General features: G+C 42.0%; 1 protein-coding gene across 3 annotated transcripts; it reads right to left on the bottom strand.

Moving 5' to 3' along the window:
* SEC22A (SEC22 homolog A, vesicle trafficking protein) lies at positions 1–24,063 on the bottom strand. 3 transcript variants are annotated; one of them, XR_014490880.1, is made up of 8 exons: positions 23,995–24,063; positions 20,920–21,123; positions 18,824–18,987; positions 16,724–16,918; positions 14,983–15,200; positions 7,830–7,948; positions 3,966–4,031; positions 3,058–3,227 (listed from the first exon to the last, which is right to left on the bottom strand). XR_014490880.1 is itself a non-coding variant. In XM_083349888.1 (7 exons), exons 2-7 carry the CDS (start codon positions 21,099–21,101, stop codon positions 3,027–3,029), a joined length of 927 nt encoding a protein of 308 aa, XP_083206014.1. In that variant the 5' UTR covers positions 21,102–21,123; positions 23,995–24,063; the 3' UTR covers positions 1–3,026. The 3 variants fall into 3 exon arrangements, 2 of the variants coding, with proteins under 2 accessions (XP_083206014.1, XP_083206015.1); XM_083349888.1 differs by lacking the exon at positions 14,983–15,200 and having other exon boundaries at positions 1–3,227; XM_083349889.1 differs by lacking the exons at positions 14,983–15,200; positions 16,724–16,918 and having other exon boundaries at positions 1–3,227.
* Between the last annotated feature and the right edge of the window lie 380 nt (positions 24,064–24,443).

Raw genomic sequence — 24,443 nt, 5'->3', positions numbered from 1 at the left:
TAACTGAACAAATGATTTTTACTACATTGGACTACAGTTCAATACATTTAGACAGATTTTTTTAATGATAGTTATCGATATAAGTTATTGTACTGTATGATTATATGCTGCTGCCAACTCATTTAACTATAGTTTATAGTGACTGGGCATTTATACTTGGGGGGAGGAACACTAGAAATTAAAACTTATGAAAGTTGCCCAATCCTTAATTGAAAATAACTCTTTGGCATCTATCTGAATAAATCTACAACTGGTAACAATAGCTGCAGGCAAATTTATATTACAAAAAGTGGAAGATATTTTCTGTGATGTATTCTTTCTGAAAACAGAGAAAATTAGCAATGTAGGAGCAATGATACATATATATGAATAAGAAAGTGTAAAATAGCTCATGACAAATATTAAAATTATATATATATTACATCTAAAGTTTCAGGAATATGCACACATTTTTGAGATCACTGTTATCATTTGGCCCTCTATAAAATATTAATCATGAGATATTTTATACTTTCTTACTCCTGTAAGAAGAATACACACATAAATTTAATTAAGGCATTAAAGCACTGGCTTTTCATTGCTGGCTTAGTGCAGTCCTGTAAAGTACCATAATGACATTACCGTAGAAAAGGATCCAATACATGAAACACTGAAAATTACTGTATATTACAGGCAAAAATACAGAAGTTGGGCTTTTATAAACCCAAGCCATGGTAAGATTTATTTTTTGGCTTTGTATTATATTAACTGAGCCAATTACGGCTTATTCAAATTGTGATTAAGCAAATCGTGGCTTAATGTACTATGCAAGCCCAAGCAAAGATTTTTTCCTCCACTGAATCAGTCTACAATTATCACTACTTGCAGATGACATGCAATTCAAGCCAAGAGACAAATAGGTTATTAGTGGGGATTAGGTACTCCAAAAACAAATCCATCTCTTTTGCCATCTTTTTAGAAAGTTTCTAATTATCTTTTAGCACACCTGCTTCGATATAATTCTTCCTTTAAATCAAATGTTGTAAGAAACTGTAATTTCATAATGCAAGGAGGAACGTTTAATAATAGTTTTTGCCGGAACCAAATTTTGCTTAGAGCCTCCAATGTTGACAGTATGATTTTACTCCAGTGGTTCTCAACCTTTTCTTCACCCCTTTAAATACCTTTTGTGGCCATGGACCATGGCCACAGACCCCAAAATGTAACTCAAGACTTAAATCGTAACATTTCTTCAAGACTTTGTGGATTCCACATGACATTGTGACCCTCCAGGGGTCCACAGACCACAAGTTGAGAACCACTGTCTTACTCTATTCTGCAAATGAATTCACCCAGAGAAGCTAAGAAATTAGTAGCAATAGCACTTAGACTTATATACTGCTTCACAGTGCTTTACATCCCTCTCTAAGCTGTTTATAGAGTCAGCATATTGCTCCCAACAATTTGAGTCCTCATTTTACCGACCTCAGAAGGATGGAAGGTTGGGTCAACCTTGAGCGGGTGAGACTCGAATTGCTAAATTGCTGGCAGCTGGGAAGCAGCAGAAGTAGCCTGCAATACTGCATTCTAACCACTGCACCACCAGGGCTCTGTACCACGGTACTAGTCAGAGGCTAAGAAATTGCTGGATTATATTCAACAATATTCTGAACAGTTCTTACATTCCTGCATGTCAGAGATAGTATCTCAAATGAATTTAAAGGTCCTCTGTATTGATTTCTGTGAGCTTTAATGGTTTCTAATTTCAGCTGGAATTCAGCTAACACTCATCTTTTTAAATGCCAAGCCCTACTTTTTGCCTAAACAAGCTTAATACAGACAGTGAATCTCTGTATTCGGGGGGGGGGATAGCTGTTGCCTCCATTTCATCATGTTATTTGTACCCTACCTGCAGTGGATGCAAGTTAATTATCACAGGTGATTCACCTTGAAGTTTATACATTGGCAACTGGAGCCACAGTGAACCAGCAGGAAGACCAGGTGTTAGCCCATCTTCAGGCCCAGCAACTGTCTGGGTGACGTTGGACAAGTCCTGCTCTCCCAGACCAAGCCATAATTCATGGGAAATGAAATGATTATGTGCACTGCCTAGAGCTCTGTCAGTGTTATAATCTGTTATAATACAAATAAATAAATTGCAATGATCCAAAGCTGTTTCTTCCGTTCCAAATACTTTCATAACACAGAGAAGTGGCTAAAATTTAGCTGTATCCCATCTAGACAACTGCTTAATTCGTTTTCTGATTTTATACAGAGAAAAGCTAACATCTTTCTCCTCCCACTATATCATCACAAAGTGATGGGGTTTTTTTTTAAAAAAAGCTTCAAACTTTAGATAAGGAAAGGAAGAGAAAATGTGGTGGAGTTATTGATGCATTGGGGCAGATAAGATTATTCTCTAACTCTCTCTCAAAGCACATGTAAGAAGGCAGAAGGAAACAAAGTACTAATGCAGTTCATAATTAACTCAGCATTAGATGGCAGGCATTTGGGGCTCAAGAACTAATCCCCAGGAACAGATGGTTTCCGGGTTAGGTTTTAATTAAGGAAAATGCAGACACACACCATTAAATTTATGTGCAATCCAATAATCTGTCATTTAGGAATTCATTCATACCGAACTGTTTGTTAATATGCAATACCATCCCTTTATTTCAGCCTTTTCTCTTGCCTCACAAAGGCAAAACTGGTTTGGGACTGAAGAAATCACTTAATATGCCGAGCAGGTCCAATACAGATTCTTGCCGTTGTCAGTGTTCTGAAAAATGGAGCTTTTCATGCTGCCCTCCGAATTCTCATTTATCCTTGGGGTATATACTCCAGCGATGGATTGCATTTGTACCCCAATTAGTTCTTGAACCGTTGTTGTTTTTTTTTTTAAAAAAAATTCTTTGAGGAAGAATTTCATTGCCGACTTATTAGTGCCTCAGAGTACATGGAACTTCTCTTCGTACACCAAAGCTTTTCATTCCTGAGAAGAATACTGTTTGGATGAAGTTTGCCGTGAAACTATCAGAGGACATCCGTCACACATTGTAATCATGAGCTTTTCCTTGTGGCTGCCTTAGCCGGATTTGCAACGTTAAAAAAGCGCCCACAGTCACATGAAAAAAGATCTGCCAGAGATTGCGCAATTCATAAAGGTACATATTACACAAGCAGATTAAGCCAAACGTTAGGAAAGATTTAATGTTCCGCCAGCTCATGCAATATGCAAACAGATAGCACTGCAAAGAAAAAATAATGATCACAGTTAAACGATAGCTTGTAGGACTTTACTAAATTCTGTAGCTAGAGCACAAAGAAATCAAAGGGAAAAAGTCCTCTATCCAACATAAAGAGGAAAAAAAAACCCCTTCAATATTACTTTTATTCTTTTGCGGAAGAAAAATTTGCTTTCCTATGACTTTGAAGAGCGTTCAGAAATTCTCACATCAGAAAACTAAAATTGGTCATTTAAGTCTGCCTCGTGAAGCCATATAGAGATGATAATAGTGTTCTTGGTTGTCTATTAGAATCTGGATGTTCTGGGCAACTAGTGAGTTTAGATAAAAATTTGTTTTATACTGATTGGCATTTTAAAGTATTTTCTTGAATTGCAATTCTTTCAAATATCATGCATAATACAAAAGAAGGTGAGTTCTGAAGATAAAGAAGGTATCTCCTTTATCTCTGAATGCTCTTCCGACACTCAAAGAGATTTACTTTGCAACAGAAAATAATATGTCTCACAACTTGCATCTTTTTAAATTAATCATATAAAAGCAACAAAATTTTACAGTGATAGTACAAACCCATCAAAACAGCCTTTGCAATATTTCCCCCCCACTTAGAATACATTCAATGCGGTTCATTCTTTTTATTAGTCAGGCATCTGGTCAGAATAACCAAATCCAAAGGAAGCCTGTTTTGGGCTGTGACCAGTGACAAATCTATTAACACCTAAAAATACATTAAGTACATACCTGATACAAACAAGCTGCTGTGCCAAGGAAAAAAGCAATAACAAAATTGAAGTCATCTTCTTCATTCTGAAAAAATGGGCAAAATAGGCATTCTCAAATCAACATATTTTATGGTGTGCAAAGACGACAATTATTTTACATACTGGAATTCTGGAGCCTCTTTTCCAGAACTCAAGTCAAGATTGCCAGTTTGCAGTCTTCTAGGGTCTACTGTATCAATATTCTTGCACCACATCATCATCATCATAAGCCAGGGGTCTTCAAACCTGGCCCTTTTATGACTTGTGGACTTCAAATCCCAGAATTCCTCAGCCAGCGTGACTAAAAGGGCCACATTTGAAGACCCCTGTCATAAGCAGTTACCTTCTCTAATAAGGAACCACAAGCATGAATTGGATGTCGTCCATCTTCATTTAAACAGACACATGGAGATCCTTATAATTATAGAAACTGAAGTTAAAATGGTCCTGATATTGGTCCAGCTGATCCCATTACCAGGTTAGACAAATAACTAGCAGTGACCTGTGTTCTCTTTTCATTTTCTGACTGCTCGCTGGGATTTACTGGTGGGCCAATAAAAAATACTTCCAAGGGTCAAAATAAAATATGGTAGACCCTTCTTTATAAATCTTCTCTAGCAGCAGCCAGATCTGCATTAAACATTTGGATGAAAAGGGTCAATTGATTTCCCATCCATGGCGTGGTGGCACTTCAGCTCCCTCTGTTCCTGGAGGAAACTGATTATCTGGACCCATACCAATCGGGCTTCAGGACCGGGTACATCACGGAGACGGCATTGGTTGCGCTGGTGAATGATCTCTGCCGGGCTCGGGACAGGGGTTGTTCCTCTGTCCTAGTCCTATTAGACCTCTCAGCGGCTTTTGATTCCATCGACCATGGTATCCTACTGCGGCATCTCAGGGGGTTGGGAGTGGGGGGCACTGTTTTACAGTGGTTCTCCTCCTACCTCCTGGGCCGTTCGCAGTCGGTGTTGACAGGAGGGCTGAGGTCCGCCCCGAGGCCTCTCGTTTATGGAGTTCCTCAGGGGTCGGTCCTCTCTCCCCTCTTGTTCAACATCTATATGAAGCCGCTGGGTGAGCTCATTCGTGGTTTTGGGGTGGGGTATCATCAGTATGCTGATGATACCCAGCTTTTTCTTTCCACCCCGAACCAACCCAGTGATGCCCTCGACGTGATGTCCTGTTGCCTGGAAGCGGTCCGGGTTTGGATGGGGAGAAACAGGCTTCGTCTCAATCCTGCCAAGACTGAGTGGCTGTGCATACCGGCATCTCAGACTAACCAATCTTTTCCATCGTTAACTATGGGGGGTGAGGTGTTACCCCCCCGTTGATAGGGCCCGCAACTTGGGTGTCCTCCTGGATTCACGGCTCAGTTTGGAATATCATATAGGAGTCGTGGCCAGGGGAGCTTTTGCACAGGTTCGCCTGGTGCGCCAGTTACGGCCCTATCTGGACCGAGATGCCCTACGCACAGTCACCCATGCGCTCGTGACCTCCCGGCTAGACTACTGCAATGCTCTCTACATGGGGCTGCCCCTGAGGACCACTCGGAGGCTTCAGCTGGTGCAGAATGCAGCCGCGCAAGTTGTGATGGGAGTCTCCCGATACTCCCATGCAACACCTCTTCTCCGCGAGCTGCACTGGCTTCCAGTTGCCCTCCAGGTGAGATTCAAGGTGCTGGTGATGACCTATAAAGCCCTAAATGGCATGGGCCCGGATTATCTAAGGGAGCACCTGCTGCCAGCGTCAATTTTCCATCGTCCTGTGCGCTCTCACAGGGAGGACCTCCTCAGGGTACCGCTGGTCAAGGATTGCCGATGGGCGATCCACAAGGGGAGGGCGTTCTCTGTGGGCGTGCCTGCCCTATGGAATCAACTGCCAACGGAACTCCGGACTACCCCCGACCTTCGTTCATTTCGCCGGGACCTAAAAACCTGGCTCTTTGAGCTATCTGGTCTGGACTGAGGGGTTTAATGTTTTTAAATTGTGATTTAATTTTTGTGGCTAGACTTAATTTAATTTATTTTAATTTTATATTGGATTGTTTTTAAATTTTGCCTTGTAAACCGCCCTGAGTCCTTGGGGAATAGGGCAGTATATAAACCGAATAAATAAATAAATAAATAAATACTCTCCCTGAAGCTCTGAAGACTGTTCCATCAACAGGTTGGGGGAAAAGAAAAGTTTCCATGACAGATTATGTAAAGTCTAGGCCGGGTTGAGATGGGAAATTTAGCAGTTTGCCTGATGTTCACCTTTTAATCTTAGAACTGGACAAAAGCCTTGCTACCACTTTAAGTAATTTGTGCCTATTGCCTTTAAACAAGCTGATCAGCTGTTCTCATAATTAGTTTGGCCTTAAACCAGAGCAGTTTGGTACAATGAGAATCATGTAAATTAGATTAATAGAACATAGCCAGCAGATGGTGCTATGCTGTCACAATTTTAGTTTAAAATTTAGTTTAAACTAAAAAGCCACAGAACCCAGAAAGTAAATTTAATTATTTTGGCAAGAGAGCGAAGAATAGCACAGCACTTTTCTGTCAATTGGAATACCTAAAGATCCTGGGCAGGGGATTTGGACTCAGAAGATCCAAATTCCATTTGTTTTGCAATGGACTTGACTGTTTAACCCATAACAAAATTCCTGCCTTCCCACCTTATGTGTTTTATATGAACAGAGTATAAATGGATTATATATAATTGTTTACAGTTGGCATACTTCCCAGAAAAAGGAGTTCTTCCATATGAGAGGATAAGAGACAGAAAAGAGGAATATGTGAAGGCTTTCAGGACAAGTTACAGGAGAGGGAGAAAAACGCAAGAAGACTGGAATGGTGCCCAGAACAAACTGTTCATTAATGTTAATACGAAAGGCAGAAATTTAACTCAATTGATAAATATAGTTTTGAAATCAAACTTTTCAACTTTTTAATATGCAAGATAGAATAGGACAAGGAAATACTAAAGCAATCAAGGTATCGCCCTTGTTAATAAGTGGACAATATGTACATATTGTCATCTTCAAAAGTATAGTGTTTCTGTAGCATGTCTGCATTCTAAAAGAGAGAGAGAATGTGTGAGAGAATGAAAGACAGAATAAGAGAGAATGAGGGAGAATGAGAAAGAGAGAGAAAGTGGGGGCACAAACGGGATATTTCTCTCAGTGCAAAAGTCTTTAAACCCATTCTAACCCCTACTCTCACCATGGATATAGGGATTTCATCCCTTCATAAGGAATTGCCTGAACTATCACATCTGTCTGGATTAATACGTTCTGAATTCCCTTATAATCAACAAACAAATATTAGCATGCACTAGGACAAAACTAAAAACATATCAGCTTCAACCTATTTTATGTGAGCGACATAGACAAGCAACCCACGTTCCCACTTCCCTTGACAATTTAACAAGGAATGTAGCTCTTACACATTTAACATAGTCCATTCTAGATTTCTCTGTGGCCTCTATTTCCTTTTAAGAAAGCTGGGTGAAGAGGGAGGGAGGGAGGGAGGGAGGGAGGAAAGGAAGGAAGGAAGGAAGGAAGGAAGGAAGGAAGGAAGGAAGGAAGGGGGCAAGAGAAAGAGAGAATCATGTCTGCATCAAAAATCTCTCTTTCTCTTTCTCGAAACTAGGAAACTGAGATGGCAAACACTTCAGTTCAGGAATGCAAACTCAGCGTGTAACTCCACATGATAAGGAAAGACAATATCCTTAACCAATTATTATTCCAGAGTGATTTTACTCCGCTAATCACTGCTAAATTATTTGAAAAAACTAAGTTGCCCTCTTAATCTTCAAAATATTTTTTCCTGTTTCAAAGTTATAAATGTAACTACGTTACCTGTAGAAGACTCTCTATAGCATGAAAACCACGAATTAAATTCAAAGCAGCACATAAAAGGCTAAGAAGAAAGGAAACAATTCCCGGTAGCGTCACAGGTTCCAGTCGTTGGTGAGGGGCTAGTAGCAGAGAGAAGAAAACGCTATAAATATTTTAAAAGCTTTCTTTAATGTTTGAACAAACCCTGCTAATTCTATTTTTCTCTGTTTCTGTCTTGTTCTAGACAATGTACCTTAAACGGGGAAACACAGCTTAATTGAGGGCATGAGCGGTCAATTTGCAACTTTTATATTTAGTTGGAAATGCATACTAGAAATTGCTGGGTTGTATCATTGTGCAGATTAAAATGCAGCCTCCAACCCAATGGAAAAATGCAATTTTTTGCCTTAGTAGAAACTTAATTTCTACAAGATGTAACAACATACAGGTAGCCCTCGACTTATGACCACAATTAAACTCAAAATTTCTCTTACTAAGCAAGACAGTTATTGAGTGAATTTTATCCCCTTTTACAACCTTTCTTGCCACAGATGTTAAGTTACTAACAAGGTTGTTAAGTGAATCTGGCTTCCCCGTTGGCTTTGCTTGTCAGAAGGTCGCAAAACGTGATCACACGACCCTGGGACACTGCAACCGTCACAAATACATGCCAATTGCATGCATTCAAATTTTGATCACATGACCATGGGGATGCTGAAACACTTGTGTGAAAAATGGTCACTGAAAAAGTGACATTGTAACTTTGAATGTTCACTAAACAAATGGTTAGACGTCGAGGACTACCTGTATCAAACAAATATTCCTAATCTATACAGTATAAGAGTTAAATTAACAAAATAAAAACACAGACACAAAGTTACTCTGTCAATTAGCCAATGAATAAGTAAATCAGGCTTTTAAAATTGTACTTTTTCACATTTCAATTTTTGCCCTTTGTTAAAGCACGTTGCAGGTCTAAAGAGCGATTTAATGCCCAGGCTAAATGCACTTGTTTAGAAGGCATCAAGATACCAATGAGAGTTGCTTCTAAAAGAGGGAACAGATTACAAATACCCCATAGGAATATATTTTTCATCATTTCCAAAGATAAGGAATACTACCAAAAATATTCCGGACTTATTTCCTACTTTTTTCCATAAGCTTACTATGCACATCTAGTCAATTATTCCTTGGTCAACTACTGTATATGGATATCTATATAACGGTAGGCCACGCTGATCTTACAGGGGTTCTTCAAGATGGGTTTGGTTTTAGGCCTCTCTTAAACAGAACATCGTGAAACGAATCAGATGAAAGCTACAAGATGTACGACAATTTTTGAAACTCTTATATTTTAATAGAGGAGAATATCTGTAGCTGTGGACCGGTCTCTCTGACCTTGGTGGTTTTCTTGCAGACATTTCATTACCAATAAAACCACTGAAGATGTTACCTACTTTGGTAACGAAACATCTGCAAGAAAACCACCAAGCTCAGAGCGCGCCAAGGACCCCACACTCTAGTATGCATTTTATTTTCCTTGGATACAAAAGAGCTCCACACTTGCCATTCTCTCCCTGATCGCAAGGGCGATGAAGAGGAAAAAATAAAGAGCAAAGAAAATATAGACTAGAAGCGCCTTTGCTGATATTCATCTCTTCCACAAAATGCCAACTATCCGCACAAATGACTGCCAATTCATAGTGAATGTGTGCACAAGTGTTACTATGAGATTCTACAAGTGACAGAAACTGAATGTTTGGGGGGGAAAACACAGGGCAAACCCCCCTGTAGTCTAGGCAACATAGAGAGATAGACAATAAGGTGAATGAACCATATGTAAATCATTCTGTCTAAATCAGTGAAGTGTAAAAGTGCCAACAATGCAGTTAATGAGCTGGAACATTGACAGAAAGAGGGGTGCCATTCTACCTTGTGGGCGCTGAACAGCTGCAGCAGAAAAGGCTCTCCAAAGTAGTTCATAAAGTCAGAAAATGTTCAGAAATGACAAAGTGAATTTCTCTAGAGAAGAGGACTGCTTCTGTCTGACCAGCGCTCTTTCCGAACTTTATAAGGCAGAGCCTTTTTGCTTTGCCAAGAACTAAATTGTGGACAGCTTAACATGTAATCGGGGAGAAGCTTCTGGGATAGAAGAATAGTTTTAAATACAGTAACTCATTTAAACATATATCTAAACTCAACTTGTCAAAATAAAGTAGGCTTTAAAATTAGTTCTCGATCTCCATTACAACACCGAGTTCTTATAGGTGACCACTATAGGCTGATCAAGTGCTATGTTTCTATCTAGAATTCTATGATGTCATTGCAACAGGAGATTGGGTAAAAACACACTTCATTATTATTTAATCTCTGCTGATTTTAGGGAGAATAATGACTAATCCAATCTATGGTCTCCTGGGATTTTTTTCTTTTTCTGGGTCATGGTCCCTAATATCCTCTCTCTCACACACACACATCATTCACGATATGATGAAACTGTCCTTGTGAACAGTAACTTTTCACTGGGACACCAACGAAAAGGGGCGTTGTCTTACCTGAACGCCTTTTCTCAGCATGATGATGGAGAATCCACAGATAAGTCACAGATGGGTTGATCTTGCCTTTCTGACCTACAGACCAAGTCAATCAACTTTTGCTATGCCTCTCCTCCTCTGGCTAGGAATCCCAAGTCACGACGAAGGCACAGCAGTTGATGATTTTTCAAGGTGGTGGCTCAAATTCCCCTGACACAGGACCAGATGGACCCTTGGGGGGGGGAGTGTATTCTCCATCTTCACATTGAGAAAAGGCGTTCAGGTAAGACAACACCCCTTCTCCAGCATGACGAATGGAGAATCCACAGATGGGACATACCAAAGCCTCACTGTCCCTATGGGCGGGAAGAAGTCTGGGCCTGTGTCCCACTACCTGTAACTACTCTTTGGAGAACTCTCCTGCCAAATGAAGCGTCTGCTGAGGCAAACTTATCTAACTTATAATGCCTCACAAATGGGGAAGGGGACGACCACGTCACCGCCTTGCATATCTCTTCAATGGACAACTGTGTCGCCCATGCCGCTGAAGTTGCCGCACTGCGAGTTGAGTGTGCGGTGATTCGTCTTGGAACAGGCAAGGAGTGTGTCTGGTACGCCCCTGCTATGAAACCCCTAATCCATCTGCCAATAGTAGAGGCAGTCGCCTTCTGACCCATTGAAGAGGGCCAGAATGAAACAAATAGAGCTTCAGATTTGCGAAAGGAGGCAGTTCGCTTAATATAGCGATGCAAGGCTCTACGAACGTCCAAGGTGTGCCATTTACATTCCAAATCGTGGGACAGCTCAGGACAAAAATCTGGCAGCACAATCTCCTGTGCCCTGTGAAACAATGAGTTGATTTTGGAGACGAAGGAGGGGTCTAAGCGTAGGACCACCCTGTCGTTATGAAAAATATGTAAGTCATCTCTAATTGAGAGTGCTGCCAATTCCAAGATGCACCTAGGCTACTAGGAAAGCGACTTTGAGCGTCAAGAACTGCAGAGTGGAGGTTCTGATGGGCTCAAATGGAGGTAAAGTGAGAGCTTATAAGACCTTGGACAGGTCCCAAGAGGGGTATCTGTGAACCATGGGCAGTTTGCTGTTGATTGCTCCCCTGATAAAGGAACGTACCATGGGGTGTTGAGCCAAGGGTTCTGAGTTACCATATGTAAGCACCGTGAACAGGGCAGCAGCTTGTCTATGGATTGTGTTTAGTGCTAAGCTCTTCTGAAGTCCCTCCAGTAAATAATCCAAAATTCTTGGAATAGGAATTGTAGCTGGATCTAATTGATGTCTCCCACACCAGTTACAGAAATTCTTCCATGTGGAATCATAAATTCTATTAGTTGCAGGCCTTCTTGAAGCCTGAATCATGGTAATCACATCTGATGAGTAGGTTTTTTTTGTTAGGAGTCTCCTTTCAAATGCCAGGCGGTTAGCTGGAGCCACTAAGGCTCTGGATGTTGTAGAACCCCCAGGCTGAGGGAGATTCGATCTTGGGGTATCCTCCACAGAGAAGAGATCGAGAGACCTATGAGGTCAGCATACCACGGCTGTCTTGGCCAGTGAGGAGCAATTAAGTATCACTTTTGCCCATTCCTGCAGTATCTTCCGATAACTGCCTGGATCAGAGGGAGAGGACGGAATGCATACAGCTCTCTGGGCCATGGGCTGCGGAGGGCATCTAGCCTTTCTGCCCCTGGAGACAGGAACCGGGAGCTGGGAATTCGCTGGGGTAGCGAACAAGTCCAGTGCTGGATGACCGAACCTCTCTGATATCTCTCTGAAGTGATCCGGGTGCAGGCACCACTCAGAGTGGTGCACTGTTGCCCTGCTCAAGAAATCTGCTTGCCGATTCGTCTCTCCCAAGATGTGCTCCGTCTTGAGAGACGAGGTGTTAGTCTCTGCCCAGGTTCCTAATAATTGAGCCTCGGCCATGAGGGACCTGGAGTGGGTACCCCCTTGCCTGTTGATGTGGGCTTTCGCCGCCACATTGTTCGTGAGGACTAGAACATGTTGCTTTGCCACCGTGTTGCGAAAGTGGAATACAGCCAGATGTACAGCTCTGAGCTCCAACCAACTGGAATTGCAGGTGCGCTCCCCAACCGAACAAGCTGGCATCCGATGTTAGGATGAGTCGGTTGGGCTCCTTGAATAAGGTTCCCCTGGCCATCGTTGGAGAGACCCACCACTGGGGGGGATTTCAGGGTCTGTGATGGGACCGTTACCTTGTGGTTGGAGGAACTGGTGCCTAGTCTCTGGAACGGGAGCAAGAACCATTGGAGGGTTCTGGAGTGGAGTTGAGCCCAAGAAACTACTGCTATGCAGGAAACCATCTTTCCTAGCAGTTGAGAAAGGATTGCTAGGGTGACTACTCGCTCCCTTTGAATCTGGGTGACTAGGGATCGGATACTGTCCCCATGTTCCTGAGACAGGTAAACCTCGCACTTCCTTGTATCTATCACCGTGTCCAGGTGGAGGGAACTATCTGGCTTTTCTGAAAATTTACTGAAAACCCGTGGTCCTGGAGGGTCTTGATGGACAATGCCAGGTCTGACTGAGCCAATTGGACTGAAGAGGATTGAATGAGGATGTCATTCAGATAACACTGGACATGCACCGGAATGGTCCTCAGATGCGTGGCCAGCACCTCCAGGACCATTGTGAATGCTCTGGGAGTCGATGACAGGCCAAATGGTAGAGCTCTGTACTAAAAATGGTGGCCTGCATAGCAGAACCTGAGGAATTTTCGGTGCCCGGGAAGGATGGGAATGTGTAGATAGGCCTCCGTCAGGTCGATGGACGTAAGGAGGTCCCTACTCCTGATGCCTGCTAATATGGACTGGAGCGTTTGCATTTGGAATAAAAACCCCATCCCTTCTGCCCTGCCGGTACCGGTTCTATGGCCTGGATCTCCAGAAAATGTCGAATGGCCTCTTTCATGAGGCTTCTTTTGACCAGATTTTTGGATGATGGGCAAGAGGACGAAATGCCTCGGGGGGGTGGAGTTGAACTCTAGAGTCAGGCCGAATCTGATAGTGCTGAGGACCCAGAGATCTATAGTGATGTTCTTCCATTTGTTTGCAAAGAGAGCCAACCTGCCCCCTAGGGGAGAGGCACCTTTGCTGTCACTTGGACCTTCTGAAAGGATGGCCTCCCGTGCCTCGAAAGGGCCGTTTGGCCTGAAATTGCTGTCTGGGTCTGTCCCTGTTACCAGATCTACCGAACTGACGTTGTGGTCTGGGAGGATAAGGGTGGGAGTAATGAGTGAATTCCGAACCTGCATCAGTTGAGCGAAATGACTGCTTGCGGGCAGCCCTCCTGTCTGCTCTCCTAATAAAAGGGGCCATGACCTTACGCTTATCTTTGTTCTCAACCAGGTATGGGTTTAGTGCCTCTCCAAATAACTGTCCTCCCACGTAAGGGGCTGAGGCCAACCGCCACTTGGACCTAGCATCCGCTCGCCACTGTCTGAGCCACAGAAGTCTGCGGGAGGTAACATTAGATGCTAATGCCCGGGAGGAAAATCTGGCTGCGTGCAATGATAAGTCAGCCATGTATTCTGATGCAGCTACTAATTTGTTTAAATCTTGGTGCATCCGTACCTCTTCTGGTGGGATCCTAGCCTGCAACTGGCAAAGCCAGAGGAGTGAAATTCTGGCGAAAAAAGAAGTTGATATAGCTGCCTTGACCGCCCACGCTGAGGCTTCATGGGTCCTGAGGAAACTGAGCTCCGCTTTCTTATTCTGACTTCAGAACCTCTGCTATATTCCCAGGCACAGTCAAGGAGGAAACCAATGATGCTAAGGGCTCATCTACAGTGGGGACTGCTAGCACCTCTGACAGTGCTGGAGCCATATTAAATAACTTTTTAACAGTTCCCCCCGGGGATGGAAAAATACCTGGTGTTCCCCATTGTCTTTGGACTACATTGAGGAAAAGGGGAGGACAGGGAATGTCCTGTTGGGTAAACGTTGGTTCTGAAAGGACCTTACTGGTAGGTCCCTGGCTGGTGGAAGGTTCAGCCTGAGGGACACGTTCAGGACCAAACTGAGCAGTGCTCCTGGCCTTGTCAAGTAAGGATTTAAAGAGGGCCGGATTAAACAGGCCTATGAAAGGAGGGGGATCAGGAAATAAGTCCTCATCTTCTTCTGACATCCCCTGCTCTCTCTGTTCCTCGTCCCCTATGAACGACATTCCACTCCTGGAGGAATGGGAGGGGGAAACTGACCCTCGGTACACGGCTGCTTCCGCCTGGGAGAGATATGATACATTGCTGTGAGATGGGATCCCTGATGCTATCGACTCAGGTCGAGCTCTCTGGTGTAGGTTTGAAGCTATGCCTTGGGCAACAGCCTGAAAAATCAGAAACTGCATTCGTTCTAATAGCGAAGCCCTGCCGCTGTAGGAGTGAATGTGGCCTCTGGGCCCAGAGGTCTAGCTGTACTCGGAGGAGCAGGGATCTGAAGGCCAAGCCCCTCACTGGAAGGGGGAACCATCTCCACCTGTTCTGCCATGGGAAAAATGAACGGACCTGTTTCCCCTTCTGGAGACCAGGCCTTTGGAGCCGCAGAGATTGAAGGAGCTTGTTGAGGGCCAAAAACCGATGCCTCCATGGGAACAGAAGTAATCTGACCAACCTTTGCATCTTTCTTTTGCTTTGCAGCTTTGGAGAATTGTTTTTCCAATGTCTGGTGCCCCCTGCTTGCTTCTTTCTCAGCAGCTTTGGAAGACCTTTTGCCAGAGATAGCTTTGGATCTGAGTTTCCCAGCAGCCTCCTGCTTGGCAGATCTGGATTTCTTGTGCCTGGAAGAACTGCTGGAGACTCCTTGAGATATTTGAGGTTCTGTAGTGTTATCTGCCATTGCAAAATCAGAAATATCACAGTAATGGCAATCTCAATGTGTTTGCAACAGAGAGGTGATCCCAGTAGCAAGGATCCAAGTGGTGGCTAGAAGTAGTGGCGGCACAACCAACTTAATGGGATAGCCAGCACACTCACAATCCTGGTAGTGGCAGCAAAACCAACTTAATGGGGTAGTCAGCACATTTATAATCCTATTAGTGGCGGCACAACCAACTTAATGGGATAGCCAGCACACGCACAATCCTGGTAGTGGTGGCAAAACCAACTTAATGGGGTAGCCAGCACACTTATGATCCTGTCAATGGCGGCAAGACCAACTTAATGGGAGAGCCAGCACACTCACAATCCTGGTAGTGGAGGCAAAACCAACTTAATGGGGTAACCAGCACACTTATGATCCTGTCAATGGCGGCAAGACCAACTTAATGGGGTAGCCAGCACACGTATGATCCTGTTAATGGCAGCAAGACCAATTTAATGGGGTAGCCAGCACACTTATAAGCAGCGAAATCGGTGGTGGTAAAAGGCCCTGAAATGGCGGCAGTTAAAGTGGGCACTCAGCCACACCCTGAAGTCTGGAAATTGCCTGGACCGACTGAAGACCTTCGTAATGGCTGGGAGGCTGGACGCTGTTGTTGTGGCCTCTAATTGTAATAGGAGCTGCCAAGGAGCCTGTAATTGGAGAATCAGCACCCTCGAAATGCCGCTCCTTAATTCTGGCCTTCTGTAATGGACTGAGAGTGTTTGTAAGGTTTTCAAAATGGCAGCCACTGGTAAGTGACCTCCTGCTCCGTCGTTATGACCGAATTAAATAAATGCAGCAGCTGCTTCTATAACCGGGCTAATAAGATTGCTGACTGAATTCTGCCCCAAAAGTGGCTCTATTTCAGTCTAACAGTCCTCGCTGGAAGGGAGGGTCCCCCCCCATCAGGAACAATAAAAGCGGCGCTCAAAATGGAGACCGCTACACTTCTGCCCTGCCTGGAAGCTATAAATAGCTTCACGCTTCAGCCGAAGCCTGCAAAACCACTCTGACTCTCAGCGGTTTAAAATGCAATGCTGATATCAGCACAAAGAAGCGAAGGGAAAGGTACAACCTGGGAAATCCCAAAAAGTTGTCTTTCTGCTAGAAACAAGTGCCAATCTTCACCATGTCTCTCTTGGGCTAAGACTAAGTCGTGACTGGGGATTCCTAGCCGGAGGAAGAGAGGCGTGGCAAAAGTTGATTGACTTAGTCTCTAGGGCAGAAAGGCAAGATCAACCCATCTGTGACTATCTGTGGATTCTCCTTTCGTCATGCTGGAGAAAAAGTTCTTCACACTGCACTGATACTCAGGATCCTTCCCCCCATTTGAGCTTCAGTAAGTCATTCAAAATCCAGCATTACCAAAGTCCTCATGTTGCAATTGGCCATGAAATTTACAAAAGGAATGCAATAAATCAAGCAGATCAATCTCTACCTTTAACCTAAAATAAGTAAATTTGAATAGATAAACTTAAGTCCATTATCTCACCTGGAGACATTTTTCTTGTATCTTTGTTTTCTTGTAGAGATCCATATGGATATCCATTGGTTGAACAGAGTTCTGACAGCGAAATCTGATAAGGTGGTCTCAGTCTAATTTCTGTTTGCATGTCAGCAAGATTTATCCTTGTTGACAGAGATCGTGGATTGTTGTATCTTTGTTTGGTCCTCTGAATAAAATTATCTGTATAAAATTAAAGCAACTCCCTTTAGATTTTTGATGAAAACATCACTGGGGACCCCATAGCTTTATGGGCAACATACATCTCAGATGCAAACACTTAAATTCATTATTTAAAATTCGATCATCCACTGTAGAAAAATTTAATATAGCTGCTGCTTTCTAACTAGTATATCATGGGCTAATTAATTTTGCAGCACCAGACGATTAAATGCTAAAATTTTAATTATGAATAAACTAATGTTGCATGCATTGGCAAGCCTGAAAGTGCAACTAATATAATTAATTAATTAGATTTGATTTAGTTTTTCTTGTAATTCAGAATACTTTCTTAGGAAACATAGGCATTTATTCTGAGCTCCAGGCACTTTTCTGAATTACAAAATTATTATTTATAATATTTAAAATGCCACCTCCTATAGCATGAAATACTTTCCCATAGAATATAAGCACAGCATAGCAACCACAAATTAATTAGCAAAATACACAGTACAGTGAGTGCAAGGATGGTGAAATGGTTTTATTTCTATTTATTCTCAGCTTATTTATAATTTCATGCTAAGTACCACTGTGCTTATCAAACCTGATGCATCATTATACACGTTGATTTAAAAGTATATTCCATTTAATTCTTAGTACTTTACCCCAGGGTAATCTCATACAGATTTACACCCTTTATTGTCAATATTATTTTTTTTAAAAAAATGAGGGTATTATTATGAAGTTGAGCAGTGAAATGCATCATTTCACTGTTACAGGCAATGTGGTTCAAATACTTATTGCCAGTTGACTAGATTACTGCAGTGTACTTTACATGGAGCAGCATCTGAAGACTACCCAGGGGCTGCACAGCATTATCTATCTACTGGCATCTTTTGGTATGCAAATTGGAGGTTGAAACCTCAGTTCAGAGATCTTTTTGAACCCCTGTCTTCAATGGCTTTACAGAAGTTGTTGTAATACTTCTTGTATCTTCCCACAGCTCTTTGAAAGTTTTCCTTACGTTTCTCCCTGAAATCTTTATCTTTCTTGGGTTCCTCTTCTTCTTTTGATAATTTTTACTTCTTTACCTGGTGACTGGGATGGGTTTTAGGTCTTGGGGAAACTTGCTGGGGACTCTATATCCCTGGCACATATTCCAGTTGTTCTTTGCTTATCTACCCCAGGAACACACACACACACACTGCTAGAATGAAGCAGCACAATAGGATTTGAGGGGGCAACTGGTACGCTTCCCTCCAAAAATATGTTAACTGCTTACTATTAATGGTGGTTAACAAAGAAGGGCTAAGAGGCAATGTTTTTCTGCTGCAGTCTTTATTTTATGGAAGCAGCTTCCCCACTGAGTTCAGATCAGCACCCATTCTATTAGCCTTCCAGAAGCTATTAAAATCAGAGCTTTTCCAGACAGTATTTGGGGAATGAGGAATTCATGCCATCTGTATACTGTAGCACATTATTACTATATTGTTGCCTTAGGTTTCAATATTGTTTTAATGTTGTAAGCCACCAGGAATCTGTGCAGATTACTGTGGTGTATGACAGAAATAAATAAATTTTACTGCATCCCCACGGAAACAATAGCCATTAAGTGAGATGGTCATAAAATAAGCAGAACACTGGGCCATGAGACATCAAGCTGTGTGAAATACAGTCAGCCCATGTCTAACTGTACATTCCTCTGGTTTCTGAAAATTGTGGTCTGTTTGCTTTGTAATATGAACGAGTACCAGTGTTCCATGTCACTAACAGACATTTGTCTGTGTTAAAGTTTTCTACAATTCTTAGGAGTAAGCACTATTCTGGTTTCCATAATACATTTTGTAAACCATGACGAAGTAGATATATTAGACACGTTCAGAAGCCCGGAATCAGACCAATTATTGAAGAAAGAGATGAACCCCTTACCAAATTCAATGAAACAGTATGGTCTGACTGCTGTATTTGTCTTCATCATGTTGTATGTGGTAATGAACTCCTTTTGAAGCTCATCCAGGAAGCAGAAGGCAAGGACGTTGGGGTAATTTTCAGTGCAGAGCATCATGTAACTCACTCCCAGGGAACTAACAAAGCTGTATTTTTGGTGTGGGAGGAAAAGTGTATGACATTTCAAAATTAAAATCAGGTATTCAGAGATCAGCTTAGGTATGCTTTACACAAAACTACAACAAGAGAAATGACGATGAGTCTAATAAAAGTATTACTATTCATGAGAAAATAAATTAAGAGTGAATCAGAAACAGAATGTGATCTTGCTGAACCTCCTCTTGGATCATGCTGTTCTGGGAGTGATTCCCAGAAGCAAATCTTTTGAACCAGAAGCAGTCTAAAGTATCCTAGACATGTATTAGATCCAGACTATTTCTGATTCAGAGAATGAACCCCTGGAATTCACTGAACTCTCTTCAGAATGACATAGTTCCATTTTCCCACAAGGGGAATATAGTATTCTACATCTCTAACTATAATGCTATTTTTTATTTATTTTTATTTTATTTTAATTCCATTTATATCCCGCCCTTCTCCGAAGACTCAGGGCGGCTTACAAGCTTAGCAGTAGCCTTCATTCTATGTATATGCCTGCTTATTAGGGCTTTCACCCCCCCCCCAAGCGGCATTATTACAAAGTCAGCTTAATTGCCCCCAACAATCTGGGTCCTCATTTTACCTACCTCGGAAGGATGGAAGGCTGAGTCAACCTTGAGCCTGGTGGGACTCGAACCTGCACTAATTGCAGGCAGCTGGGGTTACTTAAGGAGGCATTAGCCCACTGCTCCACCAATAACAATAACGTTTTACTTTGATTTAATGTTTTCCTATTACCTATCAATAGTTAATATGTTCTTTAAAAAGAGGGCAGGTATAGGTGTGGGTAGGTAGGTGGGTGTGGGTAAGTATGGGTGTAACATGATATGTATCTCATTTTTTTCTTATATACAAATATACAATAAAACATGGAGAAGAATGGAAAATGAGTTTTTCCCCTTCAAAGAGGAAGGGAGGAAATAAATAGATAAAGGCTACGGTCTTCAGAATGTTTTATTTATCAGTTATTCCTAAGTATACATTTATTTCATTCCACAACAAAAAAGCTCAACAGAATTATCTTACTGAGAGTGAAATATTTTTCTAGGAAGGATGTAGATGAGATAAATATTCTATCTTTGCACTGTGCATATAGGCAATTTATATTTGTTTACACAGAATTACACAGACTTTCCCATTCATTCTCTTTATAAAATCTAATCTAGGGGACACTTCATCTTAAAAATATGTAGCACATCATATAAAAATATACTATCTGCCCCTCCCATCTTTAAAGAATTGCAAAAAATATAATAGTACAGAAAAATGGGGAGACTGGAACATCTAGTTTATTCTTCTTAAATAATAAAGATGCATTTTAATAATACAAGGAAGGGTTTATAAAATTTCCCTGGTTTTTCTTTATAAATAAACATTTCAAAATATAATATTGGTACAATAAAAACATAGGGTTAAGATGCTTCAGATATTTATTTTTCTTAAATAATATATAAGATAATTATAGGACTGAGTCTATAACTGTAAGTGCTGCCATAGATAACATTACCGTTAACCAAGCTAGCATGCAATGAAGCAGTTTTTTATGCCAGATCTTGCACTGCCCAAAGATTTAATATTTGAGATACAAAGAGATGGACCCAGAAGGATCTTGCTTAAAATAATTCTACGGAAATTATCAGGGCAATCCAAGTTCTGATAAGTAATATTCTTCAGAAGACTTGCCCTGCCTCCTTAGCTTATTGTTCTGGCAGCAGTTCAAGAGTAGGACCTTTGCAGGTATGCATAAGTGATTTGCAGATTTGAGGAGGAATGCTTCTTAATAAGAATGTACTTTCTAAATGTCACTGTAGCAAAAAGACGCCTTCTTCACTGTTATTAGAGCAACCACTGTATCTAGGTTATATGAAACAATAAAGAGCAATGTTGCAGAAAGAATACACATGCCAGAGAAAACTTACTTTATGTTATACTTTCCTGTTTGCAAGGTGCATCGGTCTGGAAGCTCAGTGAGTCTCTTTGCAAGACCTTTAAAGTACTTTCGGCACTCCTGTACGGCTGTGTTTTGTTCATAATCGGTAGAAGCAGATAAAGGGAGTCCATCTCTCACACGGACCACTGAGGCAGACAAGATCATGGACATTGCCAACCATAAAACGTAAAATCTAGAACAGAGCACACAAATAAGATTATATTTATTTATTTTCCCCTTCATTCATAACGGCATTTGGATTTATCATTATCTGATGACTAAGAAGACTGAGTTAGTTTCACAATATTCAACATGAGCAAGCCACAAAAATTACTAATCCATTCCCTTTCATGTAGTTATCAAAACCATTTGTATATGAGTCTACTCCAGCTTTCAAAAACTGGTTGCCTGGAGCTTATTCTTTCTCACCAGGATGGTTCCTTAAAACTGGCAATTTACAAGTCTGGCTTAAATTAGAAACAGCATATATTCACTAGAATTTTTCCATTAAACAGTTCTAACTGGAAGCAAACACCAAGAGAAAACTACATAACCTCTAACATATACACATGATACCAGGAGTGTTCCAGTTTAGTGTTCTAGGCAGTAACATTTGTTTCCGAGATACTGCATTCCACTGTTAACATATTTTTTATCCTTTCCCTATCCACCAAGATTCCATAGTCTCCCACACTGGGCTGTTCGGGGAGTTTGCCTCACTTTACGGATTTCAGTGGGAAGAGGTGGACTTTGTACAAATGTATGTAAGTGCCCCCCTTCCTTTTTTCACTATATGGTGATCAGCACCATGCTATGTACCAGATGATTTAGTTTGAGATATTGTTCCAAGTCATCAAATATATTATACTTTATAATGCTGAAAAGAGTTTATTAAAACATTCATAATGCAAAAGATATTGCTAGCAATAATTCATAATAGGAATTTAAACAGCATTCTAGGCAGCATTTTATAAAATACACAAAATGTAATTAAGAAATATTCAAGTCTCACTTTACGGTATTTATAAAAGGAGATGATTGGTTGCTGAGAGGTGATGCTGTTAATTGGACATTTTAATTGAGTTTTAATGACTGTCTTTTTATTTATTTTTAACACTACCAGAAACCACCAGGAATCATTTTGGAATGTAGCATTATGGAAATAATTCTAACAAACAAACAAATACATTATCTCCCTGGGTACAGTCCATATTTGTTATTTCAAACAACTGCAGTTCTCACATAGTTACAGCTCCCATCTGAGAAATAATTAAGTTTTCTCTTTGATTTAAAACTCCAATGTTTAGGCTGGAAATATCTTAGCAGTCACACAATTCTTTTCAATTCCAAAGTTGGAAAGAAGACTGCAGATTATTTACTAGTATAATAATGACATGCCTACAGACCCATGCCTTACTGAGCCAGTGTTGCATGTTTCCATGATAAGACAACTTTACTTCTCCAGAGTAAGAAGAGTAGTTCTAAAGAAGATCAGATGCTGCTACCTGAAAATATTTGGGACATCTTTAAGAAATAGTACCAAGTTAGGATCTTCTTTATACTGAGAAGACAGACTAGAGAAATATGATCCTATTACATAAAATGTTTAAGGAGTTGACCATTCAACCATTATAGCCTCCTGGTTATATGATATTCACCAATCACTTCAGACACAGATTTTTCAGCCTGTTGACGTTTCATTCAGATAACAAATTAAGCATGCTAAAAATATAATATACAAATAGACAGACTTACAACCATTTGTTGGAAGTTACAGTGGCACTGGGAAAAGTGACTTATGACCAGTTTTTACACTTACGACCAATGCTGCCTTCCCACAGTCATGTGATCAAAATTTGGGTGCTTGGCAACTGGCATGTATTTATGATAATTGTAGTGACTCGCTTAACAACAAAAGGGGTCATAAAAGGGAGCAAAACTCACTTAACTGCTTTGCTTAGCAATGAAAATTTTGGGCTCGATTGTGATCGCAAGAAGTCAGGGCTCCCCGTACTATGTGCCCCCAAAATCATTATGGTGTCACAAGTTTGCTTGGTTTGCACTAAATACTGAGCTATGCCTACTCAATCACATTCGTCTATATAAGCTACTAAAACTCTCATGCTTGTTTGTGTGTAACCTATGACCAGGCAAAACAATGTATCATACAGCAACAATTTTTGAACCAAAAAATTCTGGGAGTTGAAGTCCATGAGTCATAAAAGAGCCGAGGTTGCCTACCCCTGATCTAGTCTATTGATTGTCCAGATCAGGGGTCTTCAAACTTGGCCCTTTTATGACTTGTGGACTTCAACTCCCAGAATTCCTCAGCCAGCGTGTCTGGCTGAGGAATTCTGGGAGTTGAAGTCCACAAGTCATAAAAGGGCCAAGTTTGAAGACCCCTGGTCCAGATGATTGCAGCCCAAACTGGGCAGCTCTGGATGTCCACAAACTTCCCCTCCTTTCTTGCTCAATATCCAATCAGGCAAAAAACAACAACAGGAGTTTCCCCACGCAGCTATTAACAGGCCTCTCGTAGTTCAACCAGCAGCGGGTTTAAAAGCCGGCCTATCCGACTGTTTGTAAAACGAAGTTCTTTTGTTTTTCAGATCCTTCCTGTAGCTTTCTCCGAAAAGTTAACCAAGCGTGCGTTCACCCCCTACCCGCTTAGAGAGGGAACCAGGCCGCTATTCAACGAAAGCTGTGTAAGCCGACGAGGAATCTTTTTCTCTCGAACCTGGGTCGGAAGAATTTTTAAAGCCCAGAAACCGCAAGAAGACACGAACTGCGTGCAGCAAGGCCGGTTGCCATGATTTCTAAGGCCTCCCATCCGCAGAGGAGTCCCGGCTCTCCAGCCGCACAGTAACGGGCCACCGCTCTAATAATGACTGCAATCCAGGAAAGGGGACGTGCACCCAAGCGTTGCAACCGCGTTCACACGACTACGCCTTTGCCCAGACCCTTAACTGAAGGCCCGCGCTTCCCCTGGTGGGTGCCTCGGTTGCTAGGCAACCGGAAAAGGCTGGAAAGGGGGGGGTGAGGGAGCGCCGGGAGGCGGCATTACCTGGGTTAGTTAACGCGGCACCCTCGGCCGCCGAACCGCCGCTCGTAAAAAAAAACAAAAAACCTCCCGCGCGGGGTTCTGGGAATCTGACACGTCATACTCCTCGCGCTGGCCCGTTGGAGTTGGCGTCAGGTGATGTTGCCTAGATGGCGCCCGGGAATCTTCACGGGCCGCGTTGCTCTGACGACAAGAGTCGTCGCTGATTTTGCAGGCTGACGATTGGCCCGTGAGGGGAATGGGGTGTGTCTGTGCGTGCGCGCGCCCGCGCGTTTGTAAATATGTGCGTGTGCGAGAGAGCGAGAGAGAGAGAGAGATCCAGGTCTGGGTCAGGTTGACAGCGGTTTCCACCCAGATCTTAAAAATCCCCGTGATATACAGGTAGTCTTCGATTTACAACAGTTCCCTTGGTGACCGAAGTCGCAGCGGCACTGAAAAAAGTGACTTATGAC

Source organism: Vipera ursinii, assembly GCF_947247035.1.
Source record: "Vipera ursinii genome assembly, chromosome: 1".
NCBI lineage: Eukaryota > Metazoa > Chordata > Lepidosauria > Squamata > Viperidae > Vipera > Vipera ursinii.
Note: the sequence above shows the minus strand (reverse complement) of the source record. Positions and strands in the feature narration are given on the sequence as shown.